The 24,669-nt window shown below is 48.9% G+C and overlaps 1 protein-coding gene across 2 annotated transcripts in view; it reads right to left on the bottom strand.

Moving 5' to 3' along the window:
- The window catches only part of LOC138565135 (uncharacterized), a 130,067-nt gene that overhangs the window by 17,681 nt on the left and 87,717 nt on the right, over positions 1–24,669 (bottom strand). The window contains exon 4 of one of the 2 annotated variants that reach the window (XM_069642959.1): positions 12,138–13,477. In XM_069642959.1, coding sequence (XP_069499060.1) covers positions 12,138–13,477 — 1,340 coding nt within the window. Of the gene's footprint in view, positions 1–11,335; positions 13,478–24,669 lie in introns of those variants that run through there. The other variant, XM_069642958.1, reaches the window with a different exon arrangement.

Genomic DNA, 24,669 nt, shown 5'->3' with positions numbered 1-24,669 from the left:
TGTCGGCTACTTCTATGGAATGGGCGACTAGTGATCTAACATTTAGAAGAGCTCCTTTAGGAATAGAGAGGGTGGAATTGCTAGGTATTGCAGTGTGATTGATGGTCTTGTTGGGTCGCTTAGCTAGGGGTGTGCTAGTCTTGTGGTGGGTTCTGGCACCAAGTCTCTTGTTCCGATCAATAGGGGTGAGGGTGGTGGTTCGAGAGACAGTAAGGTCAGCAGTTGTGGAGGTACTGGAGCCAAAGGTGGGGCTTGATGTACTTATATTCGTAGGGTTCCGCTTGGAGGTATCTAAGTGCTTGGTAGCCGGGACATCAGAAAAGTATGCGTGGTAGTGGGTCGGAGAGGCGGATTGTGAGACTGGGAGGAAGGCAGGAGTGGTGGGCAGGAGTGGTGTGGGGCATATGAAGCAATATCGTTCAAGCGGAATCCAACACTGAGGAATTATTTAAAATCCTTAAAGAATTGGAATCACCATCCCTGCGCCCGACACCTGCTCTAAAGACAGTAAATGGTGCAATAACATCCAAAACGCCCTCCTCTCCAAAATTACCACTTTACAATCTAAAATTAACGCCAAACAAAACACCCTACTCACCAACCCCCCCACCAAACCTTCCTATACTCCGACGGCCTCATTTACTCACACCCCTTTTAGTTTCACCCCACTCACCATCCTTGAGGTCGAAAACATCATTCGCAATCTAAAACCCCCTAACTGCCAAGGCGACTCCTGTCCAGCACCCATCAAGGAAGCAGCACACGACCTTGCCCCCTTTATAACTGCCTTCATTAACTCCTCATTCCTAACAGGCACGGTACCTAAAAACTTAAAGGACGCATGGGTCATCCCCCTCCTAAAAAAAACGACTCTAGACCCTGAAATACCAACTAACTATAGACCTATTACCACCGTACCGTTCCTTCTTAATATACTCGACAGAGCAGCTTACTTGCAGATTCAGAATTACTTAGAAACCAATAACCTCCTTGGCTCAAGACAATCTGGCTTCAGACCTAAGCACGGGACTGAAACAGCTTTACTTGATCTCAAAACTCAAATTGATGACCTTAAAGACAACGGTAAATTGGCCCTTCTACTACTTCTGGATCTATCAGCTGCCTTTGATTTGGTCAATCACAAAATACTATGCAGGCATCTGAAGTCAGCAGCCCACTTCTCTGACAATGCATCCAATTGGATCAGGTCATTCCTTGACAATAGGCACATGAGAGTTTTCTCTCCCACCGCATCGGCCGATCCCACACCAGTCCCGTGTGGAGTCCCGCAGGGTTCTTGTGTCTCCCAACCCTATACAATGCCTTCACCAAACCTTTATTTGACGTGCTTGACTATCTGGGTGTCACCTACACTAACTATGCTGATGACACCCAGATACTCATACCCATCACTGGTGACTACATTGCTGATTCCAAAGCCCTTAATGACATTTACCTTGTCATACAGGCTTGGATGGCTCAGCATGAACTGTGCCTCAACGATGACAAGACTGAGCTTCTCATCGTAGGCTCACAGCAGAGACTTAACAAACAAAGTCATCTATTCGGCTCCTTCAACATTGATGGCAATCTGATTAAAGTATCCAAAGACACCAAAACTCTGGGTATATACTTGGACGCCTCCTTGACACTCACTAGACAAACCAATGCAGTGGCCTCCGCGTCTGCTTACACCTGCAAATTGATCTCAGCCTGCCGCCCTTTCCTCACGGCCCAGAACTGCATCACCTTGGCCAGGACCCTGGTCATGTCCAAACTGGACTACTGCAATGCATTGTACCAGGGTACCAACCAGGGTAATCTTAATAAACTCCAGACAACCCAAAATAATGCCATTAGAGCAGCCCTCAACATCCCCCGATCTGCCCACATTTCCGAAATCAGGAAGAACCTCAACTGGTTCTCAGTCGCCCAAAGGATCTCCCTGAAAGCATTGGCCCTCACCTACAAATGCGTCAACCACCAGGCTCCCTCATACCTAGCCTCGCGCTTCACTCATTATACACCAGCACGAGCACTCAGATCTGCACAAAACCAAGGTCTAGCGATCCCCAGATTTAAGCTTCAATCTGCTGGAGGCGCCAGCTTCCCTGTCCTGGCAGCCAAGCTCTGGAACACCGTACCACTCCTGATTAGAACCCTACCTTCTTTCAACCAATTCAAACACAAAGCCAAGCTTTGGTTAGTTACCTCCTACTAACAACTGCTCCTCTTTATTGAATGGGCCATCTGGGACCCTACTTGCACTGATGATCGATGCCTGATTTGTAATGTCTATTGTTTACTTGTTGCAATTTGTCGGGACTGTTAGGATGATATTTAATGTACTGCTTCTCTACTTGTAAATATAATGTAATTGCCTTACTATGATATGCGCCCGGTTGCCCTAGGGCCTGGCTTTGCGCTATATAAATAAAATAAATACAAATTGGCTCAAAGGGTTTTTGCGCCAAGGCGCCAAATACCACATTGAGTTCCCACAAAGGGTATGGCTTCTTGATGGGCGGGTAGAGCCTGGACAGTTGTGCCAGATGTTTCTGGACTATCGGGTTGAAAGAGGAGAAGGCCTCCTCCTCCGAATTTCTGTAGGCCCCAGTGCTGCCAGATAGGTGCGACATGTGTCCACCTGTACACCTGCGTGAACAAGGTGTGCAGAGAAGGAGAGTACGTCATCCAGTGTGCACGTAAGGGGGGTCAATCTCCTTACAGTCTGCCCAATGACAGAACCTAGTCCATTTACTCTTGTATTGGCTCCTGGTAGCCTTGCGCCTGGCGCCCTGAATGATCTCTAGGTTACCCTGTGAGAGGCTCAGGTGCCTGAGGGAGACCTGCTCATGAACCATGCTGCGAGGGCTAACTTCTGTGGGGCGGGGAGGCTGATCCTGCCCCACTGCTGGGACAAGAGATGGGGTGGACCCAGCAGAAGGTGAATGGGTGGTCTGTCCGTGAGGCTGAGCAGTTCGGAGAACCACAGTCTTGCTGGCCACCATGGAGCCATCAGAATGATGCTGAGGTGACAAGCTTCCTTTATCTTGTGGATTACCCTGCGGACCAGGGTGTGGGAGGAAAGGCATAGGCTGTCATGCCGTCCAACCGTATCTGTAATGTGTCGCCCAGGGAGCCGGGGTCCTGCCAGGACGCGAACTGATGGCATGTCATGTTCTGCCAGGAGTCAAACAGATCCACCTGAGGATGCCCCCATCTGCTGAAGACCTCCAGCAGCACCTGGTTGTTCAATTGCCAATCGCAATTGTCCGTTCCCAGCCTGCTGAGCCTGTCCACTTCCAAGTTGGGCTCCCCAGGGAGGTGGATGGCCGTGAGGTAGATGATGTCCAGGGCCCATTCCCACATCCTGACCGCTAGGCTGCACAGTACAGGGGATTTGGTACCCCCCCATGCTTGTTGACATAGTACATGCTGGTGGAGTTGTCAGTCTGGATAAGGACGGTCATGCCCCCAATGAGCTCAAGGAAAGCTCCGAGAGCTAGCCAGATGGCCGTCAGCTCCAGCCAGTTGATATGAGACTCCTGCTCCTGCCGGGTCCAGACTCCATGGACGCTGTGGCTGTCCCAAGTGGCTCCCCAGCCCTCTAGGGATGGGGAGCCACTTGTGATGGTGACCTGCGGGGATGGCTGCCGGAAGGGCCTTTCCGTCCGCAGGTTGCAGTCCCTGGACCACCATGTGAGGTCCGAGTGGAGAGATGCTGACCAGCTCCACTTGGGAGCCCTTCTCCTGATTCCATGAGGTGGCAAAGGGCAGCTGTAACCTCCTCATCCTGAGTCTCGTGGACCGCTGCCATGATACCCAGTAAGTGTTAGTACGCCAGCTGACGTAAGGTAAGGAAGTGAGTATTGGCTCTCTTGATGGCCACAACCTTGTCCTCCGAGAGAAAGACCTTCTCAGAGCTCATATCCCAGATGAGACCTAGGAAGTTGAGGCTCTGCGTGGGCTGCAGCTGAGACATCTTGAGGTTGATAGTAAACCCCAGGTCATGGAGTGTGTTCATAAGCGCAGATGAAGTGTGGATAACCCCCCCCCCCGGAGCTTTCGCCCCGATGAGCCAGTCGTCCAGGTACGGGTAGACGTGGCGGCCCTGAGCCCTGAGGAGGGCCGCCAGTGCATTTATGAGTCTGGTAAATACCCTGGGGGCTGAGTTGAGGCCAAAGGGTAGCACCTTGTATTGGAAATGGCAGCCCAAGATCCTGAAGCACACGAAGGAACCATGTGGCTGCAAAATCGGGACGTGTAGATAAGTGTCCTTCAGATCCAGGGAGCACATCCAGTCTCCCTTGTCTAGTGTCTCTGCAATGATTGCTGGCGTAACCATCTTGAATTTCTAAAGAGGGAGGGAGAGGTTGAGGGTGGATAGGTCCAACACAACTCTCAGGCCAGCCTGGTTCTTCTTTTGAATGGCGAAAATCCTGAAATAAAAGCCCAATCCTCTTTGGGAGGCCCAGGACTTCTTCCACTGCCTGGCTCTCGACGAGCGACCAGATCTCCTCCAACAAAGTTGCCGTCCCAATCTGCGGGAGGGGAGGAAGGAGGGGGAGGTACCGGTAGGCGTAAACTTGAGCATACTACAGAGAGGATGCAGGGGTCTGAAAAATTCTGGCAGCAAAATTGCACATGAAAGGCAAGCCTGCCCCCCCACCGGAGACACGTGCACCCAAAGGGATGCGTCATGCTTTCTTTCCTTCCGAGGCTGCTGCTGAGGAGGGGGACTGGAAAAAGCTCTTGCCCCCCACTTTTGTTGTTTGAGCCGGTGCTGACTCGGCGAGCGGTCAGGCTGCCTCAACCTCCATTCCTGGAACTCACCAAACGATATACCCCTTGTCGGAGCATTGATGCGACTAGGTGTACGCCTTGGGCGTGGACTTAGTTAGGATAAAGACTTCGCAGTTTTCAAACTGTTATTCTTTTGATCTAATTCCTCATCGGTGGTAGAGTGAAAGAGGTCACTACCCTTGAACGGAAGGTCCAGTATGCGTTCCTGGACATCAGTGTTAAACTTAGTAGCCAGAAGCCAAGCTGTCCTTCTCATACCCATGGCGATGCAGATGGCCTGGCCAGAGGTGGGCCACAGTGGACTCCATGATGTCCTGCGCTACCCGCTTGGCTACTCCAAGAACGCCTTGAAGTGTGCCTGGCTCTGCACCGGATGTTCTGGAAGGAAATCCGCTGTTTCCTGCCAAAGCCTCTGGTTAACGGCTGCCAGCATGGCATCTGCATAGGATTGACACATGTGCAGGGAGGCGTTGGATAACAGCTTCATCCTGTACACCTCCAAGATGGTCTCCTCCTTGCTTAGCAGCGCCGAGGACGATGTGGCTGAGGACGACGGAGGCTTAGAGTAAAGTAACGCTGCAGAACTCACCAAAGAGTGCGGTTGCATCGAAGCGCAAATTGATAGGTTGGGCAGAGTGTGGCTTGAGCCACTCCTTTTTGGCCAACACTACGATGGCTTTCTGCATCGGGATACCTGTTTTGGTAGGGGGTCATAGGGTGAGGACTTCTGCCAAGACCCCATCCTCGGGCTGCTCGACCTCAGGTTGAGGGAGGCCCAAATAGTCTGCCAAACCTGCAAGCCTGTCGCAGAAGGCTTTAGCTGGCAACGGCGTGTCAGGATCCTCCTACTCGTCTGTGTCCACCAGAGTGTCTGGCTTGTCCGGAGCGGGTGGAGGAGTGCTGGGCACCGTGGGCTGCGGTGTGGCGACCAAAGCTGGAGGCTGATGCGGAGGCTGTTGTGGAACCGCCATCTGGGGGGTTCGCATCATCGCCTGGAACCTTTCGAAGAACCTGTTTTCGGAGGCTGAAGAGGTGGCAGGAGGTATTGACGGAGTGGCTGGGGGATGCTGGGTCCAGAGAGCACTCTGTCTAGTTTGCAGTGGGAACCTGTCCTGCGCTACTGATAAACTGTAGGACATGTACCTGGTTGACACCAATCCCACCTTGAAACTCGTTCTCCCACCTGCTCTATTCTTAGGAGTGGCACCGGGCGAGCGGCCATGTTGTCTGGCACAGTGGCCATCATGTCGAGCAGCGTGCCACGTGCCAAATTCATGGTGCTTGGCTCCCTGGGCACGGCCTCCTCCAAGACTCTTGGTGGTGGAGCATGAGGTCTACCCTGCACCTCAGGCCGATGACTGGAAGGCGTATTGCCCTTGGCAGAATCGCTGGTAGTGTTGTGTGCAGGCGCCTCCTCTGACATTGAGCCGGTACAAGGGCGTTGGCCATCTGGTATACACACAGTAAAAGAGCCTTGTGGCCCCTCAGCACTGCTTCTTGAAGAATCTAATGTCACCTCGGCTGTGAGGCCGGTAGCTAGACTAGCCGCTGTAGGTGTGCCAGTGAGAGAACCTGGGAGGTTCCTCCCGCTCAGATGTTTCCTCGGGAAAGAGTCGCTGTTACGGGATGCGATGGAAAATAGCAGCCCTTCCTTGGGCCTCGATCTCTGTATGACGAAGTCCTTCAAGCCCTCTAGAGGCGACCTTTTGAAGAGCTCCCTCCATCTAGCTAGCCTGTTCTTCAGTGCATGTGGAGTCAGTGCGTCGCATGCGGTACAACCTTCCCAGCCGTGGTCGGGGCCAAGGCAACGGAGACAAAGGTCGTGGGGGTCAAATGTAGGGAAGAGCCCCTCACAGGCTGGACACCCGCTGAAGCCCGCTAAAGTCGACACGTGCCGGGGAGGAGCGTGACGCCAGAGAAAAAGATAGAAGAATCCGGGGTAGAGCGCGTGGTATGAAATGGCCGAAGCCAAACCCAGGAGCACTGGTGAAATCGGCTTGTTACTGTCGATGCAGAAAGGGGAACTGAGGCGTGGATCTGGTGGGCGGAGTCAGGGTAGCGCATGCTCCTAGGGCCGCACTGCAGCGCTCTAAATTTAAAGGGGAAGAAGGGTTTTTCTGGTGAAAAAGGTTCTGACTCCCGTCCCTAGGAAGGAACGCACATGCAGTATGGAGGAAAGGGGATGGGACGCAAGAGTATGGAGAAAATCATAACCTAATCCAATCACGGTCCAGCTATGACCCCTGGAGGACTGCACTATCATCTAAACACGTAAGTAAACCGTTTCCCACTTAGTAAGTAAGCAGTAAGTAAGTACTTGGTTTCCTTGCTTTGCTGCCGATTGACCAATAGCTCAAATACCTGCACGCTGGTCTCCATTGTGTGCAGTCAGCAGTTTGAATCTGAGCTGAAATCATTTGTAATCGCAAGAGCTGCCTTTCTGCAGCACTGCTGGCGACAGAGTAGATATTCATAAATGCGAGGCAATATTTAGATTTGTAGGAAGTTTGGAGCAGGGCTATCTCTCTGTTATGCAGGATCTGGATTGCAGTGTTTTGCCGGTCATCCCAGAAAGGCAACTAGAACCTTTCAAAGCAGTAACGGCTCAGGGCAGGAATCCACTACTTCATGGCTGGGTTAGAACAGGGACACTGCTAATTGTCCCAGGGTAGAGAGAGTTCTTCCTTATCTATACATTACACCAGGTTATATGACCAGCTTCATTTGAACAGTCTCTGGAGCAATTCAACAACAAGAAAGCAAACAAATGCTGCGTTGCTCATTGCTTTTGAGAGGGTTGTTTGTCCTGCCACAGCTTCTGAAAAGTGTAGTGTGCAGAGCGATGACGTGGTCTGTATCTTTCAGACTGAATCCCAGTAATTAGGAACATCACTTCTATTAATGATAACAACAGCAATGACAATTGCATGCAGAATGTAATGCAGCTTCGAGAACACATCACTGAAAACAAAACAAGCTCTTAAAAGCAACATTCACCAAATCTCTCCCAAACCGGCTGCACTGGTTATGTATGATGGAGGCCATGGCTGGCCACAGGGCTCTTCTCTCAACGTATGAGCGAGCAAAGCCTGCTCTAGCCAAACCTAAAAAGGTGCACCATCTTGGAATTGTATTTTGTCAAAGATTATGAGGTGGCATTTGAACACAAAATCAATGTATTTTAAGACATTTTAGACAACATTGGTGTACTTTCAGAAAGCAACAGGATGATGTATGTGGACAGCATTAATGATTTATTAGAAATGGTATTTGGGGAGAAAGACTTATAGGAAAACAGTGAGTGCATTTTCAGAATATTTGAAGCAGCTCCTTGACTGGTAGTTCCTGCTGATTAGGGGTGAGTGCTGGTGCTATTATGGCATTGCGTCCTAGATGTAAAGGAGAATTTCCTGCTGATTAGAGGCGAGTGCTGCTGCTATTATGGCATTGCGTCCTTGATGTAAAGGACACTTTCCTGCTGATTAGGGGCGGGTGTTGCTGCTATTATGGCATTGCGTCCTTGATGTAAAGGACACTTTCCTGCTGATTAGGGGCGAGTGCTGCTGCTATTATGGCATTGCGTCCTTGACGTAAAGGACACTTTGCTGCTGACTATGGGTAAGTGCTGATGCTATTATGGCATTGCGTCCTTGATGTAAAGGACACTTTCCTGCTGATTAGGCACGAGTGCTGCTGCTATTATGGCATTGCGTCCTTGATGTTAAGGACACTTTGCTGCTGATTAGGGGTGAGTGCTGCTGCTATTATGGCATTGCGTCCTTGATGTAAAGGACACTTTCCTGCTGATTAGGGGCGAGTGCTGCTGCTCTTATGGCATTGTGTCCTTGATGTAAAGGACACTTTCTCGCTGATTACGGGCGAGTGCTGCTGGTGCTATTATGGCATTGCGTCCTTGATGTAGAGGACACTTTCCCGCTGATTAGGGGCGAGTGCTGCTGCTATTATGACATTGCATCCTTGATGTAAAGGACACTTTCCTGCTGATTAGGGGCGAGTGCTGCTGCTATTATGGCATTGTGTCCTTGATGTAAAGGACACTTTCCTGCTGATTAGGGGCGAATGCTGCTGGTGCTATTATGGCATTACGTCCTGGATGTAAAGGACACTTTCCTGCTAATTAGGGGCGAGTGCTGCTGCTATTATGGCATTGCGTCCTTGATGTAAAGGACACTTTGCTGCTGATTAGGGGTGAGTCCTTGATGTGAAGGACACTTTGCTGCTGATTAGGAGCCAGTGCTGCTGCTATTATGGCATTGCGTCCTTGATGTAAAGGACACTTTGCTGCTGATTAGGGGTGAGTGCTGCTGCTATTATGGCATTGCGTCCTTCATGTAAAGGACACTTTCCTGCTGATTAGGGGCGAGTGCTGCTGCTCTTATGGCATTGTGTCCTTGATGTAAAGGACACTTTCCCGCTGATTATGGGCGAGTGCTGCTGGTGCTATTATGGCATTGCATCCTTGATGTAAAGGTCACTTTCCTGCTGATTAGGGGCGAGGGCTGCTGCTATTATGGCATTGCGTCCTTGATGTAAAGGACACTTTCCTGCTGATAAGGGGCAAGTGCTGCTGCTATTATGGCATTGTGTCCTTGATGTAAAGGACACTTTCCTGCTGATTAGGGGCGAATGCTGCTGGTGCTATTATGGCATTACGTCCTTGATGTAAAGGACACTTTCCTGCTAATTAGGGGCGAGTGCTGCTGCTCTTATGGCATTGTGTCCTTGATGTAAAGGACACTTTCCCGCTGATTACGGGCGAGTGCTGCTGGTGCTATTATGGCATTGCGTCCTTGATGTAAAGGACACTTTCCCGCTGATTAGGGGCGAGTGCTGCTGCTATTATGGCATTGCGTCCTTGATGTAAAGGACACTTTCCTGCTGATTAGGGGCGAGCGCTGCTGCTATCATGGCATTGCGTCTTTGATGTAAAGGACACTTTCCTGCTGATTAGGGGCGAGTGCGGCTGCTATTATGGCATTGCGTCCTTGACGTAAAGGACACTTTCCTGCTGATTAGGGGCGAGTGCTGCTGCTATTATGGCATTGCGTCCTTGAAGTAAAGGACACTTTCTTGCTGATTAGGGGCGAGTGCTGCTGCTATTATGGCATTGCGTCCTTGATGTAAAGGACACTTTCCTGCTGATTAGGGGCGAGTGCTGCTGCTATTATGGAACTGCGTCCTTGATGTAAAGGAGACTTTCCTGCTGATTAGGGGCGAGTGCGGCTGCTATTATGGCATTGCGTCCTAGATGTAAAGGACACTTTCCTGCTGATTGGGGGCGAGTGCTGCTGCTATTGTGGCATTGCGTCCTTGATGTAAAGGACACTTTCCTGCTGATAAGGGGCGAGTGCTGCTGCTATTATGGCATTGCATCCTAGATGTGAAGGATATTTTCCTGCTGATTAAGGGCGAGTGCGGCTGCTAATATGGCATTGCGTCCTTGATGTAAAGGACACTTTCCTGCTGATTTGGGGCGAATGCCGCTGCTATTATGGCATTGCATCCTTGATGTAAAGGACACTTTCCTGCTGATTGGGGGCGAGTGCTGCTGCTATTGTGGCATTGCGTCCTTGATGTAAAGGACATTTTCCTGCTGATTGGGGGCGAGTGCTGCTGCTATTATGGCATTGCATCCTTGATGTAAAGGACACTTTCCTGCTGATTGGGGGCGAGTGCTGCTGCTATTGTGGCATTGCGTCCTTGATGTAAAGGACATTTTCCTGCTGATTGGGGGCGAGTGCTGCTGCTATTATGGCATTGCGTCCTTGATGTAAAGGACACTTTGCTGCTGATTAGGGGCGAGTGCGGCTGCTATTATGGTATTGCGTCCTTGATGTAAAGGACACTTTGCTGCTGATTAGGGACGAGTGCAGCTGCTATTATGGCATTGCGTCCTTTACACTTTCTTGCTGTGTTGATGATTGTATACTTGGGCTCACATAAGGGCATTTCATGGCATACATCGATGTAAGCTTATGAACTTATCATATAACTCTGACGCCTGAGCTTGCAAGATGGGTGTAACCAAAGGGATAGATCTGCTGTCGGAACCTGTAAGGCCTCTGTGACCACAGACGGACAGCTCTGGTGTCCAAGTCTTAAGACCTGTGATGAATGTGTACATTTATTCTTTTGCTCCCCTTTCCCCCCCAGAGTATTTTCTCGCTGATAACGAAGGATTAATAATCTGCTTGGAAGGGTCAGGGTGGGAAAATGAACGGATATCCGAGGTACACACCAAGAGAAATGCTTTCTGCATTTTATAAACCTCAAAGTCACAATTACTCAAAGCATGAGCATCTATCCAATGCTGGATAACTGTAGCTACAGATAACTAACTACATAGGCTATTTGAACTGACTATAGGACGTATAGCTTTTTCATCTATTTCTTTGGCGGAACTGTGACCTAAAATGCACCATTTGGTCCCAGTGAAATGTCACATTTCTGTTCGAGTGGACCTGCATGTCAAATGCAGTGGTGAGAGAAAACATAACTGGTCAGGCACTTAGGTATGGAACATTTTATGAGTGGTCCTTGAAACAGCCTGTAAAAGTGATGGCTTTTGGCCAAACTATTTGCACGGTAACAAAGCAAAAACATCACAGTTCCAACTAGATCCTTAATACTTGAAGGGGTGAGATGGGGCACTAACAGGTGTTCTGTTATTTTGCTTCATTTCATTCAGTGTGGATACATAGGCCGCACAGGTCGGAAAGTTCAGCAATCTCTATTGTACATCTTCAAGTCATTCTTGAAACTGTTCTCTGCAATTTCTCTTAAAAATGTGGTCTGCCCATTCATGACCTATATACTGGAACATTTTCTTAAGTGAAGTTTTGGTTATTTTCTGCACCTGCTGCTTCATTTCCTCTATTTTACTTTATCCTCCTGGTTTGCAAGATGTGTTTATTCCTGAGCCAGGCCCTGTTAGGATAACGTCCTGCTGGGGATTCAGCCAAGCATTAGTTCCTTGTGTTCTCCTGGTGTTCCGTGAAGGGTTTCCACTCCTGGAGATTTCACTTTGGCTGTTGCTGTGGGCCTAGAACTAGGGTTTACAGAAGATTAACCCCACAGGAGAGATGATAGAATATGCATGGGGTGCCCCACTTACGTTCAGTTTTTCCTATAGGCGCTGTGGCTGCTGTGCAGTTTAGAGCCATCGGTGCAACTTCTCTGCTGTAATTTCAAGGGAAGATGTTACATTGGTTGCTGCTCTCTTTGCAGCGCTGCACAGGTGTTGCCAATTTATTAAGGCTGCGTATAGTTCTAACCCCCTCAGTGTCACTCACCTGTATGGAAGCACTTACCACATCTGTGTATTTGCCGGACGCCTCTCCTGAATGTATCCCCAGATGTCTCCTCAGGTCTGACATCATTGTAAAGGGTTTACCACATTCCGTGCGCTCATTGGGCATCTCACTAGAATTTATCGTCTGATGGTTCCTCAGGTCTGACGTCTGATTGAAATTCCTGCCACCTTCAGAGAATACACAGGGCTTCTCTCCAGAATGTATCATCTGATGTCTCCTGAGGTCTGACATCCTAGTAAAGTGTTTACCACATTCCATGCACTCATTGGGCTTCTCACTAGAATGTATACTCTGATGTTTCTTCAGGTATGACATCTGACTGAAATTCTTGCCACATTCGTGGCAAACGCAGGGCTTCTCTCCAGAATGTATCCTCTGATGCCTCCTCAGGTCTGACATCCGAGTAAAGTGTTTACCACATTCCATGCACTCATTGGGCTTCTCTCTAGAATGTATCCCCTGAGGGTTCCTCAGGTCTGACGTCTGATTGAAATGCTTGCCACATTCGGGGTACACGCAGGGCTTCTCTCCAGAATGTATCCTCTGATGGTTCCTCAGGTGTGACGTCCGATTGAAATGGTCGCCACATTCGGGGCACACACAGGGTTTCTCTCCAGAATGTATCCTCTGATGATTCCTCAGGTGTGATCTCTGATTGAAACGCTTACCACATTCGGGGCAAGTGAAGGGCTTCTCTCCAGAATGTATCATCTGATGTCTCGTCAGGGAAGCATTCCGAGTAAAGTGTTTTCCACATTCCTTGCACTCATGGGGCTTCTCGCTAGAATGTGTCATCTGATGGTTCCTCAGGTCTGACATCCTAGTAAAATGTTTACCACAGTCCGCGCATTTGGGCGGCTCCTTGGCAGTGTGGCTCTTCTGATGCTTCCACAAATGTAACCCCTGAGTGAAGCTTTTGTCACACTCTGTGCATTTGTAGTGTTTCCTGCCCATGTGGAATCTCTTGTGAATGACTAGACTGGATCTCTTAGTGAAGAATTTGCCACAGAGGCTGCAGCCAATCACTTTCCTCTTCATTTGGATTTTGAGGTGCCTCACGAGTCGGGTGTGCCAGAAAAGGGTCTTTTTGCAGTAAGTGCTTTGATGTGGTATCGAGTGACAACTCTGGTGCATTAGGAAGCTGGCTCGGTCCACAAAGGTTTCCCCGCATTCTGTACACGTGGAGGACATTTGGGCTTTTTGCGAGTATGCCGATTTCTTTACCAGTTTATTAGACAGGCCATGTCCATCTTCTAGAGAATTTCTCTTCTTTCTGCGGCTGGTCCAAGGTTTATGCTTTATTTTCAGGTTTTCAGTTTTTGTAATGGCCTCATTTTCTGTTGAAAGAAACAGAAGATGCAGTTATAATTTTCAGTCATCACACATCCTAAAGGCTGAAGCACTGTCTAGTTCTCACAAACACACTAGGAGATCCTGAGTGAATGAATCAGTGAATGAAGGAATCCAGCTTAGAACCGATGCTGCTTGGAAGTGCATAATACACAATGGGTAAAGTAGAGCTGTCCAGGGTCTCATTCCCCATTAACCCCAGGAGCCATCACCACAGCACTGGCATGACCCAGTTAGTGCAGCTGTGCAGAGCAAAAGATGTAAACATGAAAACATAGTGGGTATAGCTCACAATGTACATGATATTAGTGGCCTCTCACCTTGCTGAACTCTTCATCCTGTCCTTCGACTCTGATTCCTCCCCCTCGCCCGTTTTCAAAACAGCCACGGTCATCTCTCTCATAAAAAAGCAAGGGGCTGACATGAACCTAACAACGAAATTTGGCATGTGTCTCTCCTTCTGCATTAGTCTAAAAAGCTTGAAAGGGTTGTGTTCAACCGTCTTACCAATTTCCTAGACATCTACAACCTTCGAGACACCCTACAAGCAGGTTTCCACTTCTGTCACTCCACGGAAATGGCTCTCAATAATGCGTCCCAACTTCATCACCTCTTCAAAGCACTCCAACCTATCCTCTATCCTAATTCTTCTTGGCCTGTCTGCTGCCTTTGACATTCTCGATCACTCTGATCTCCTTAATACTCTCTTCTTGGGATTGATGTTAGAGCCCTTGCCTGGATTGAATCCTGCCTTGCACCTCACCAATTCTCTGTCTCCTGGAGCAACACCACCTCACAACTCACTCCTCTAACTGTAGGTATTCCACAAGACTCGGTCTTGGGGCCACTTTTCTTTACAGTTTGCCTCTCTGCTCTTGGGCACTAATCTCCCCCTTTGCTGGAGATTGCTGGAGATTGGTGCAACATACTGGCCCTCAATACAGGATCCAATGTGTCAGGTGGTCCCTTGTGGAGACCTGCTGGCACACTGAGGTATCCAGAGGCACTGGAAACTGCAGAGCACGGAGACCAGCTGTATTGGAGAGGCCATGATGAACCGCAGCAAAGACCTTGGTTGAGGGCGGAAATTCCGCCTGATCCCAAGATGGCATTCGGGTATGGGACTTAGTTCAGAATATGCTCATGCCTGTCCAAAATCATGACGCACCCAGAAACGAGACCTACCAATACGAGACCATGGTACATAAGTTGCATAAGAGAGGCGTATAAAAGGCCTAGCAAATTTAGTTAGAAATGACCAGAGGGGATGGGACGAGGAAGACAGGAAGGACAGGGAACAAACATGTGCCAACTATCCCTCCTGGCCTACCTGGGAGAGCTGCAGTAAGACCTGAGAGCGGAGAGGCTAGAAATCCTGAAAGCCCTAATACTTGAAGGCTTTGATCTCATTATTCATCCCAACGTTCACTACATCTTCCCTGTCCCAAAGCGAGGGTAAGAAACAGAGTTACACAAGATCAGGATTCTGGACACTTCATATAATTCACATGGAATGATATATCCACATTAATTTGTACAAAATATGTATCATTTGTCAACTTTCATGGCAATAAATATCTTTGTGGCCATCAACACTTCAAGGCAATGCCCCATTTCAAGATGCACAGACTGGTGATATGTTGTGGAGCAGATCAAGAGGTCACTGAAATATACCACTGTTAGTTCTCTAATGAAATCCTGGAACACATGGTTGCCAGCAAATTGGAAAGTTGGTGGGGCATTGCGTACCACAAATGGCAGGACAAGTTACGAGAAGTAGCAAAGTCTGATATGACAGTGGGTGTTTTACTTAACAGTGTAATGGCTACAAATCAGGTAATAGCTGTCCGCGACATCCCATTTTGTGAAAAAGCAAGTATTCATCAACTAGTCTCTTATGTTATGCTCCCTTCCTTACACAATTTGCTAACTCTTCCTTCACATACAACAGTGTACCTGATGTCATTCCATTGGTGAAGAAAACGGGGTTAAACTCGAAGGGACTCTGCTACCATAAAGCGATCACTAACTCCCACTTCTACTCAAAGTGATTGACAAGCCAGCCAGTATGCGACCTCAAGAACGCCGGGAATATGATATCATGTATTCTAAGCATCTGGCTTTCGCCCGCACCCAGTGCGGGAAATCAGGGCGGGTGATACTGCCTCAGTCCTGGTATCCTACGGGGTCCACAAAGGCGCATGTTTGTCACCAGCCCTGTTCAACTTCTACATGAAACCACTTTGTGACATTCTGGTTAACATGGGAGTGCAGTGCACTAATTATGCCAATCACACACAACATTTTGACCTGGAGGAGACATACAAGACAGATGCTGATAACCTATGTTCCATCTGCCAAACCGTTAAGCACTGGATGTCGGCCCATTGGATGTGCTCTTGATATTTGGGTCCTCTGTACCTGGGTCAAAACGTTCTCATAGTTACTCAAGCTTCACTATCGAAAACTGCTTGATTCCTGTTCTTGATGAGGTGAAAACACTGAGTGTGTTTCTACAAGCATCACTGGGTGCGGAGTCACATGAATTAAGGTACTAAGACAGATGAAGCCATTTCTTTCGGAACAGAATTATATCTCTCTTGCATGTGCCATAACTCTCCACAGAATTGACTACTGCAACACTCTCCTGGGAGGTGCCAACACAAGTTATTCAAAACAATGCTTTCCGCATCGCTAAAAACCTACATCGGAAGTCCCACATATCCGAAATAAGAAAAGAGTTGCACTGGCTCACTGTAGCAGCTCGTGGCATTTCAAGAAACTTACCCTAACTTACAAATGTGTTCACGCAATGCACCTATTTACCTTAAGGATTGCTTGTGCAAGTGTTAAGGTCCACGGGCACCTCATTGCTTTCATGCCCAAGAATAAGACGGGCCATGGGTAACGGAAGATCTTTTTCTACTCTGGCCCCTACGATTTGGAATTCCTTGCCTTTAAATCATCAGCAGGAAAGCAACTCGCCTCAATTTTGGAAGCGTTTGAAAACCTTCCTGTTTGAATAAGCTTTTTGCATTCGCTGTTATACGTTTAACTGCTGTACCTTTTCCTACTGTCTTGTCCTTTATGTTTCGTCTGGAGTCTTTATGTGTGCCGTGATGCCTGTGGGTGTTTGGCACGTTAAAAACTAATAGATAATATGTTCCGTGTAAGGGGCAATGGGTTGTGGTATTACCTAGCATATGGGATAATTAACCTCAATCTCACCCAGCCTCACCCAGCCTGCTGTAGTTCATGCTGGCCCTCAAAGCTTCATGTTTTCCTTTGCATTCAAAATGGGAGATCATTCCTGAAACAAAGGGTTCCACAAAGCCTTTCTTACAACATCTTCTAGGGAGTCTGCCAGAAAAGCAGCTCTGCCAGCAAGTGTGATTATATCTTGTCAAGGCAGATAGGTTTAGCTGAAAAGGGGATGTTTGGACACTGGACAGTGAAAAGTGCAGTGAGGAAGTAGTGACTCTGCTTCAATCAAACAAACACGTTGATGTCCAACATCATGTCGCATATGACGATAAAGACACGAGGCACTGCTTCCAATCAATGCAATGTTAATGAAGGCTTAACCACGGGATCCTGGAGCACAGCGGCCGAGGAAGGTGTAATGGCAAGTGGCTGAAGGAAAGGAAGATTGGTAGTACTACCACACCTAGCCTGTACGTTTATCTGAGGGATGGACAGGTGTGGGGGGATATGGGGATCCTTGGAGAATAAATCCTGCTTTTCTGGGGATTAGCAATTACTTTCTGCCTCAGTCATGGGGGCACATTGGGGAATTGGAGTAGAACAGTGGCAAAAGGCAGATGGGGACATATTTCAGGCATCATGGAACTGGATGACATTCTTGCAAACCATGATTGAATTTGTATGATAATGTTTAGAAGAGTAGTTGTGGGGGCTGGGAGGCCCAGAAACTTGGCATCCTTTCTCTCATCCTACGGCCCATTTTGGACTAATCCACCAATCAACTGGTTTCTGATACCAGTTGTTTAAACTGGGCAATGTACTCAAGAGTTCCCTGTACCCCCGGCATAACATTGATAGCTCTGGACCTTTTGCTTAGCGTGAGTAGCATCTTTCATACATCACTTATCAGTTTCCTAGAAAACAGGAGTATTCATGAACCAGCGGGTCCTGAGCGCCGATGTAAGGCATAGTCCATGCAGGGCATCCAAGCCAAGGTTGGCAATGAGGAATATCACTGTGGCCTGACTCGTAGGAGCAGCTGAGGATTGGCAAGGAAGTAACACTGAATCTAGAAAGAGGCAAACTTCTATAGGGCTTCATATTACTGTCCTAATGAGGAGTGCATCCTACACCCTGCACAGGAGGAGACATTGGGGCCTCCCTTGCAGGGAACTGGAGGGGGAGGGGTAACCAGTCCTGTCTGCATCAAACCGCTGTAGCATGACTGCTGACTCATAGCGGCTGCCCGGAAGATCGGTTTTCCTTTCAGAAAGGGCTTAAGCCACCTGTAGGAACTGCAACCTCTATAGCCACTGCTTGGGACGAAAGCGGTACCGTACTTTTCAGTGAATCCAATTTCACCTAATCAGAAATCTTCAAATGATTGTTTCTTCAAATTGGTTAGGTAAGTAGGTACATTTTAAAACATAGGATGGGGTGAAGTAAGGGGATAGGAAAAGGTAGGGGGAAGTGGAGGGAGGGCGAGGGAGTCTCCCCCTGCATAATAAAAAAACATTCTCCCCCAGCCTTCCTGCCAGCAATTGCTTTTTGGGCACCATGCCTTTCGGGGCAACCTTCCAAAACTAGCCTGAATCTGGTCCATCCTGTCCACTGCACTGGTCCTCAGTCCCCCACCTTTCTCCCTGGGCATTTGCCCTTCATGGCTCCCCTCAGCACTTGCTCATTCCCCTCGGCCGCCATGTCTGTACTTCACCTCTCCTCCACCCCCTACTTCCATCCTCCTCAGCACTTCTTTGTCTTTACACTTGCACAGTAAGAATGTCACAAGGCCTAGTACGACCGTTTACTGTTGTTTATTTTCCTATGTGCCCCACTCCCCATTTTTGCCTTGTGGCGCTTGGAAACACTTGTGTAGAGGTGCCATACCAATGCCCAATAAATAGTCTGTATTCAAAACCTATTTTTGCCCTCACAACTAAAGATATACAATGTGTGGGGATGTCAGCACAAAACGAAACCATGTTCAAAAGTAAAGGTTCTGAACTTCCCCTTTCCCAAGTTCAAATAGTTCCATAAAGAAAAGCTTGGGGTTCCCTTCCCAAATTGTAACACAATCCAGAAATATCTTAGAGGTCTCTTCCCCAGGTTTGTCACAGTTCCAGGGTATCTCAGGGATCCCTTCCTCAAGACCAGCACGGTTCCAGGGTATATCAGGGTTCCCTTCCCCAAGATCAGCACAGTTCCAGGGTATCTCAGGGATCCCTTCCTCAAGATCAGCACAGATCCAGGGTATGTCAGGGTTCCCTTGTCCAAGATCAGCACAGTTCCAGGGTCTCTCGGGGGTCCCTTCCCTAAGATCAGCACAGTTCCAGGGTATCTCAGGGTTCCCTTCCCCAAGATCAGCACAGTTCCAGGGTATCTCAGGATTCCCTTCCCCAAGATCAGCACAGTTCCAGGGTATCTCAGGGCGCCCTTCCCCAAGATCAGCACAGTTCCAGGGAATCTCAGGGTTTCCTTCTCCAAGATCAGCACAGTTCCATGGTATCTCAGGGTTCCCTTCCCCAAGATCAGCAGAATTCAAGGGTATCTCAGGGTTCCCTTACCCAAGATCAGCACGGTTCCATGGTATCTCAAGGTTCCCTTCTCCAAGATCAGCACAGTTCCAGGGTATCTCAGGGGTCTCTTCCCCAAGTTTGTCACAGTTCCAGGGTATGTCAGGGTTCCCTTCTCCAAGATCAGCACAGTTCCAGCATATGTCAGGGTTCCCTACCCCAAGATCAGCACAGTTCCAGGGTCTCTCAGGGTTCCCTTCCCCAACATCAGCACAGTTCCAGGGTATTTCAGGGTTCCCTTCTCCAAGATCAGCTCAGTTCCAGGGTGTCTCAGGGTTCCCTTCCCCACGGTCAGCACAGTTCCAGGGTATCTCAGGGTTCCCTTCTCCAAGATCAGCACAGTTCCAAGCAGGCGCAAGTCTCTTAGGATGCACCAGTATTGCACAATTCCCACTGGCACGCCTTTTAACTTGCATCACAAATGCGTTCTCTTCACTTCAGCGCTTCCATCACACAGCTTTGGTCTCCGGGCTCCTTCTTGGCTCTTTACCAGACTTGGCTAGTTGGTCTTGGTGCAGTTGTCAGACCACACGGTCCACCCATTACAGGTCACGCAAGCAATAACACTTGACACTTTGTGATTCTCTTCATCCCTCTTGAGTAACACTGGTTTTCCACTTAGCACCAATGTCAACACTTGACATTTGCTGTGGTTTCTTAATGCACTTTATCATAACATTTCACCCTTGATATATTAGCAGTCTTTTGGCTTAGCCAGAACTTGCATTTCACCCTCGATATATTGGAAGTCTTTTGGCTTTGCCACAATGTGCATCCAGCTTGCTCTTCTGAGCTCGACTACTTGTTTCTCACAATTGCTTTAAGTGAGTTGAAATATTGTTCATACTAACTTACACTTTGTTTTCTCAATGCTTGTAACTATTTTCACTTCTTTCAACAAAGAACGTTATTCAATTTCCATATCGTTTTTTAATTCAGGATTCAATATTGGCCTCTTTTCCATGACTCATTATTTCTTCATTATTGGGTAATTCATGCACAACTCTTTTGGCTTCACCCGGGATCCAACCCCTCTTGTTACGCGTCTCATGCTAATGCAGTACCATTAACTGTGCTGCATTCGCCCCAGAGCACCCCGGAATGAGTACCTTCTCTCTCGTACTCACTGGAGCTGCTCTGATCTGGCAGGTGCTTGATTGTATGTGTTAGGGCCAGAAGGATTTTGGTCACTGTGAAGGCATCATGAAACAGACACAAGATAGTTTTGGCTATAAACATTTATTGAAAGAAAATGGGGTTGGGAAAAGGCCCAGTTTGCCCGTCCTCGCGCTGGTCTTCGTTCCCCTCTCTCCTCCCGGTTAGGCGTCGGGAGTCACAGCGAGCAGCGCTCACAGAACCTTCCGGCTGCGTCCCGTAGCAATCAGGAGTTCTCCGTGTACCCCAGTTCCAGCTGCGAACACATAATATCCGGCAGTGCTGAAGCTTAGGTCCTCTCCTGGCTCTTTCAGGTTGCAGCACCTTCTTCCTCCCCTGGGCACACACGCCATCCACTTTGCCGGTCCGGTACACGTCTGCTCCTCCCCACACGCCAGGGCCTTCACTCCAGGCAGGTTCTCAGTGCGGTTTGGGTCTACTTTTAAGTACCTGTGGCCTCTCAATGGGCTGAAGGTGATTTGCCTGACCTCATTCTGCCAATTAGAAGGCCTGGTCTGATCCTTGACATGCCTCTTCCTCGTCTCCGTTTTAAAGGGGCATATTTTAAAGTGTGTGTGTGTGTGTGTGTGTGTGTGTGTGCTTGTGCGTGCGTGCGTGCGTGTGTGTGTGATAGGTGATAGATCGACAATGGTAACGGGTGTCAAATTATTTCCCAGTGCTTTCTGTGAAATGGTGCATGTCACCATAAGCACCCTTCATATTTGGAGCAGTGCTGAAACCCAAAGGCCAGCTATGCTTAGTGAAAGTTTTCTTTGACATTTGCTGCAAACATACCCATACTCACCAGCAAGGTTGAGTATCATACAAATGATACCCGCCCTTTACACAATCTCCTCGCCAATGAGACTGAGCTAGTAGATTTTGCAAGCTCTGTTGTACCAAGTAGACGGTGTAGGGAGCACTATTCGGATGGGCTGAGACAGGTTGCACAGGCATCTTTGTTCCATCTGTGAGGCTTGGTCTCTGAAGAGTGCTTGAAAAAAGATAGTGCCGCCAGGAAACCTTTCATTGGGCCTCATTCTGAGTATGGCGGTAGGGAGTTAACGGCACCGGTAAGGATGCTGGTGCCGTTAACCCCCTACTGCCACATTCCGAGGTCCCTTAGCGGGTCCCACCAGGACCGGCTGGCCTGCCCAGCTGTCTTTAGCAGGACCCGTTAAGGGACCATGAAGCTAATAACGGGCCGCTATTTGCGGGCCCGTTATTAGCTCCTTCCCCATTCCCATTGAGCCCTATGGGGGCTCAAATGGGAATGGGGAATGGTTTTCAGAATGGGGACCTACCAGGTCCTCCAAGGTCGGAATGACCCGGTAAGTCCCCATTCTGACTACCCGGACACGGGTTTGGAGGCAGCCCTGGTGCTAATAGCACCAGGGCTGCCTCCAAACTCGTAATGACCCCCATTGTTCCAATCTGGAGCCCCAGATTAGCCAGATGTAACAAGAAAGTAAGCACTATAGGTGTGTCACATAGAAAGGGATCCACATTCTTATCCCTGCACCAGCTGCTGAACTTGTTCCAACAACGATTTTGTTGTTGGCCTTCTGGCTGAAAGCAAAATCTCCATAACATCTTCCGGGAGGTCCCAATCATTGTATCTCAGCCTTTCAGAAACCATGCGTGAAGACTTGAGTGTCTTGACCTTTGGATGGAGAACCCGACCTTCCTCTTGCGAGAGAAGGTCCTCTCTTTGTGGAAGACGTATTGGAGGGCAGATGGGCATGTCCAGAAGTTTCGGGTACCACGTCCTCCTGGCCCGATCCGGGGCCATTAGGATCATGGTTTTCCTGAACTTTCTCAACCTCCTCATTACGTGAGGAATGATGGGAACTGGAGGAAACACGTACAGGAGTGGAAATCCCCAGTCCACCACAACAGCGTCTCCTAGAGCTCCTCTTGGGGTGAAATTCCCTGGAGCAGAACAGTATGCAATTCCGGTTGACACGGGTCGCAAACAGATCCACTTGAGGGGTTTACTAAAGGGTGAAGATCTCTTGAGGGACTTCCTGAGCTAATTCCTACTCGTGGGAGACTGTCCTCTGCCTGATCATAGCATCTGCCGCCGTGTTCTTCTCTCTGGCTAGGTGAACTGCTGATAGGGAGATTCCTTCTTGAATTGCCCAGAACCAGAGTTGACCCTACACCTCCTCTCTTGATGAGGTAGTACAAGGCCACTGTGTTGTCCGCCATTATCTGGACATTCTTTCCACGTACAGAGGGCAGAAAGGCCTTCAGCGCTAGTCTGATTGCACTCGGCTCCAAAAGGTTGATGTGCGATTGTCAGATCATTGGTGTGGGCTCCTCACCCCGTGAGTGAGGCGTCCGTCACTACCATTATCTCCGCCCATGCCAACCAAAAGGATTCTCCCTTGAGAATGTTGCCCTAGCAAGCCCACCACAGAAGGTCCTGAGAAACTTTGCTCCGAACTTTCAAGAGGTCTGACATTTTGCCTGAAAACTGGGACCATTGAGTCCTGAGAGCCCATAGGAGGGATCTAATGCTCAGACGAGCCTCTGGCACCAGGAAAATGCAGGAGGGCATGAGACCGAGCAACCTCAAGAAATAAGCTGGGCACTCTGGAACCTTGAAACAATCTGCAGAATGGGTCGAGCTCTCAACTCGAGTGGCAAGGCTTACCCCGAGGAAGCATGCAGGACTGCTCCAATAAATGGACGTCTTTGAACTGGCACCATGTGGGACTTCTTGTAATGAAGGGAGAAGCCCAGTCTGTGGAGTGGCAGGTTACGCTGAGATGTTCCAGGGCTTGTTCGGGCGAACAAGCTCTGACCAGCCAATCGTCTAGGTAGGGGTAGACATGATTCCCCCTCTCCTGAGACTCGCTGCCACCACTGAAAACCCCCGGGGCAGAGGTAAGCCCAAATGGCAGAACTTGAAACTAATAATGAGAACTGCCAACCACGAACCTCAGGTACTTTCTGTGCTTGGGATGGGTAGGCACATGAAAGTAAGCATCCTGAAGGTCCAACAATACCATCCAGTCTTGGAGTTGGAGAGCATGAAGGATTTGGGAAAGTGTAACCATCTTGAACTTGTCCTTCTTGAGGAACTTGTTCAAGCTTCTTAAGTCCAAAATGGGTCTCAATCCTCCGTCCTTTTTGGGAATCGGAAAGTATGGGGAATAACAACGCGTGTTCCTTTCCGCTACAGGTACATGTTCTATTGCACATTTCTCTAGCAGGGTCAAAATTTCCTGCACAAGGAGCAGATCCAGAATTTTTAAATAGTTGTTCCCCGGTGGATGATCCTGAGGCCTCTTTTGGAAAGGAAGGCAGTAACTTTGGGCTACAGTTTCCAGTGCCCAAGCATCTGAAGTAATGCCTCGCCATTCATTCAGATTCTGAGTAATTCTGCCTCCCACCGGGGTCGTGCGAGTCAAGGCCTCAGAGTGGTTTTGAGGTGGCTGACGCGGCAGCAGATGGTAAAACTGCTGTTGCTTGGGTTGGCTTAGCACCTTTCCCTCGTCCACCACGAAGGAATCTTCTCTGACCTCTTTAACGGGCTTGTCCTCTTCCTCTTCCGATTGAGGAGTAGAATCGAAAGGGCTTACTCCTCCATAAAGATGAGCCAGAGTAGGGGTGTTGAGGCTGTCTAATGGTGGTGTTAAGGGATTTAGCCGCCGTCTTTGAGGTCTGCAGCTTTCCAAACTCTCATCCGCCTTGCTGCCAAACAGCCTCGAGCTGTCTAAGGGCATGTTGAGTAGTCTAGCCCACACATCTGGTGCAAACCCAGACTGCCTCAACAACGCAAATCTGCGTAACACTGTGCTAGCCGCCATGGATCTGCTGGTGCTGTCTGCAGTATCCGGACCTGACTGGAGACATTCACCCATTGCCTCCTTACCATCCTTGATGATTGCCAGGAAGGCGTCTCTTTCCTCTCCTTCTGAGATGTGGTCAGCCGCCACTGCTATTCAGTCCCACAGGGTAAACGTACACCTTGACAAGGTACAAGTCACATTAGTTGATTTTAATGCCATACTGCCAGCAGAAAATACCTTTCTCACCCAGGCATCTACTCTCTTATCATCCCTATCAGGAGGGATGGATGGGTATGCTGACTGCTTGGTGGTAGCAGTAGCAGCCTGAACCACCAAACCTTCTGGTGTCGGATGTTTAGGGAGATACTCTGGGTCGCTACTGGATGGTCTGTTTTTTTTTTTAAATGTTTTATTCACTGCAGCCCCAGTTTCTGGTGTCTCCCACTT

The sequence above is a fragment of the Ambystoma mexicanum genome, chromosome 1p, assembly GCF_040938575.1.
Source record: "Ambystoma mexicanum isolate Mex_15411 chromosome 1p, UKY_AmexF1_1, whole genome shotgun sequence".
Classification (NCBI taxonomy): Eukaryota; Metazoa; Chordata; class Amphibia; order Caudata; family Ambystomatidae; genus Ambystoma; species Ambystoma mexicanum.
The sequence above is the reverse complement of the archived record's forward strand: the minus strand, read 5'-3'. Positions and strand labels throughout refer to the sequence as shown.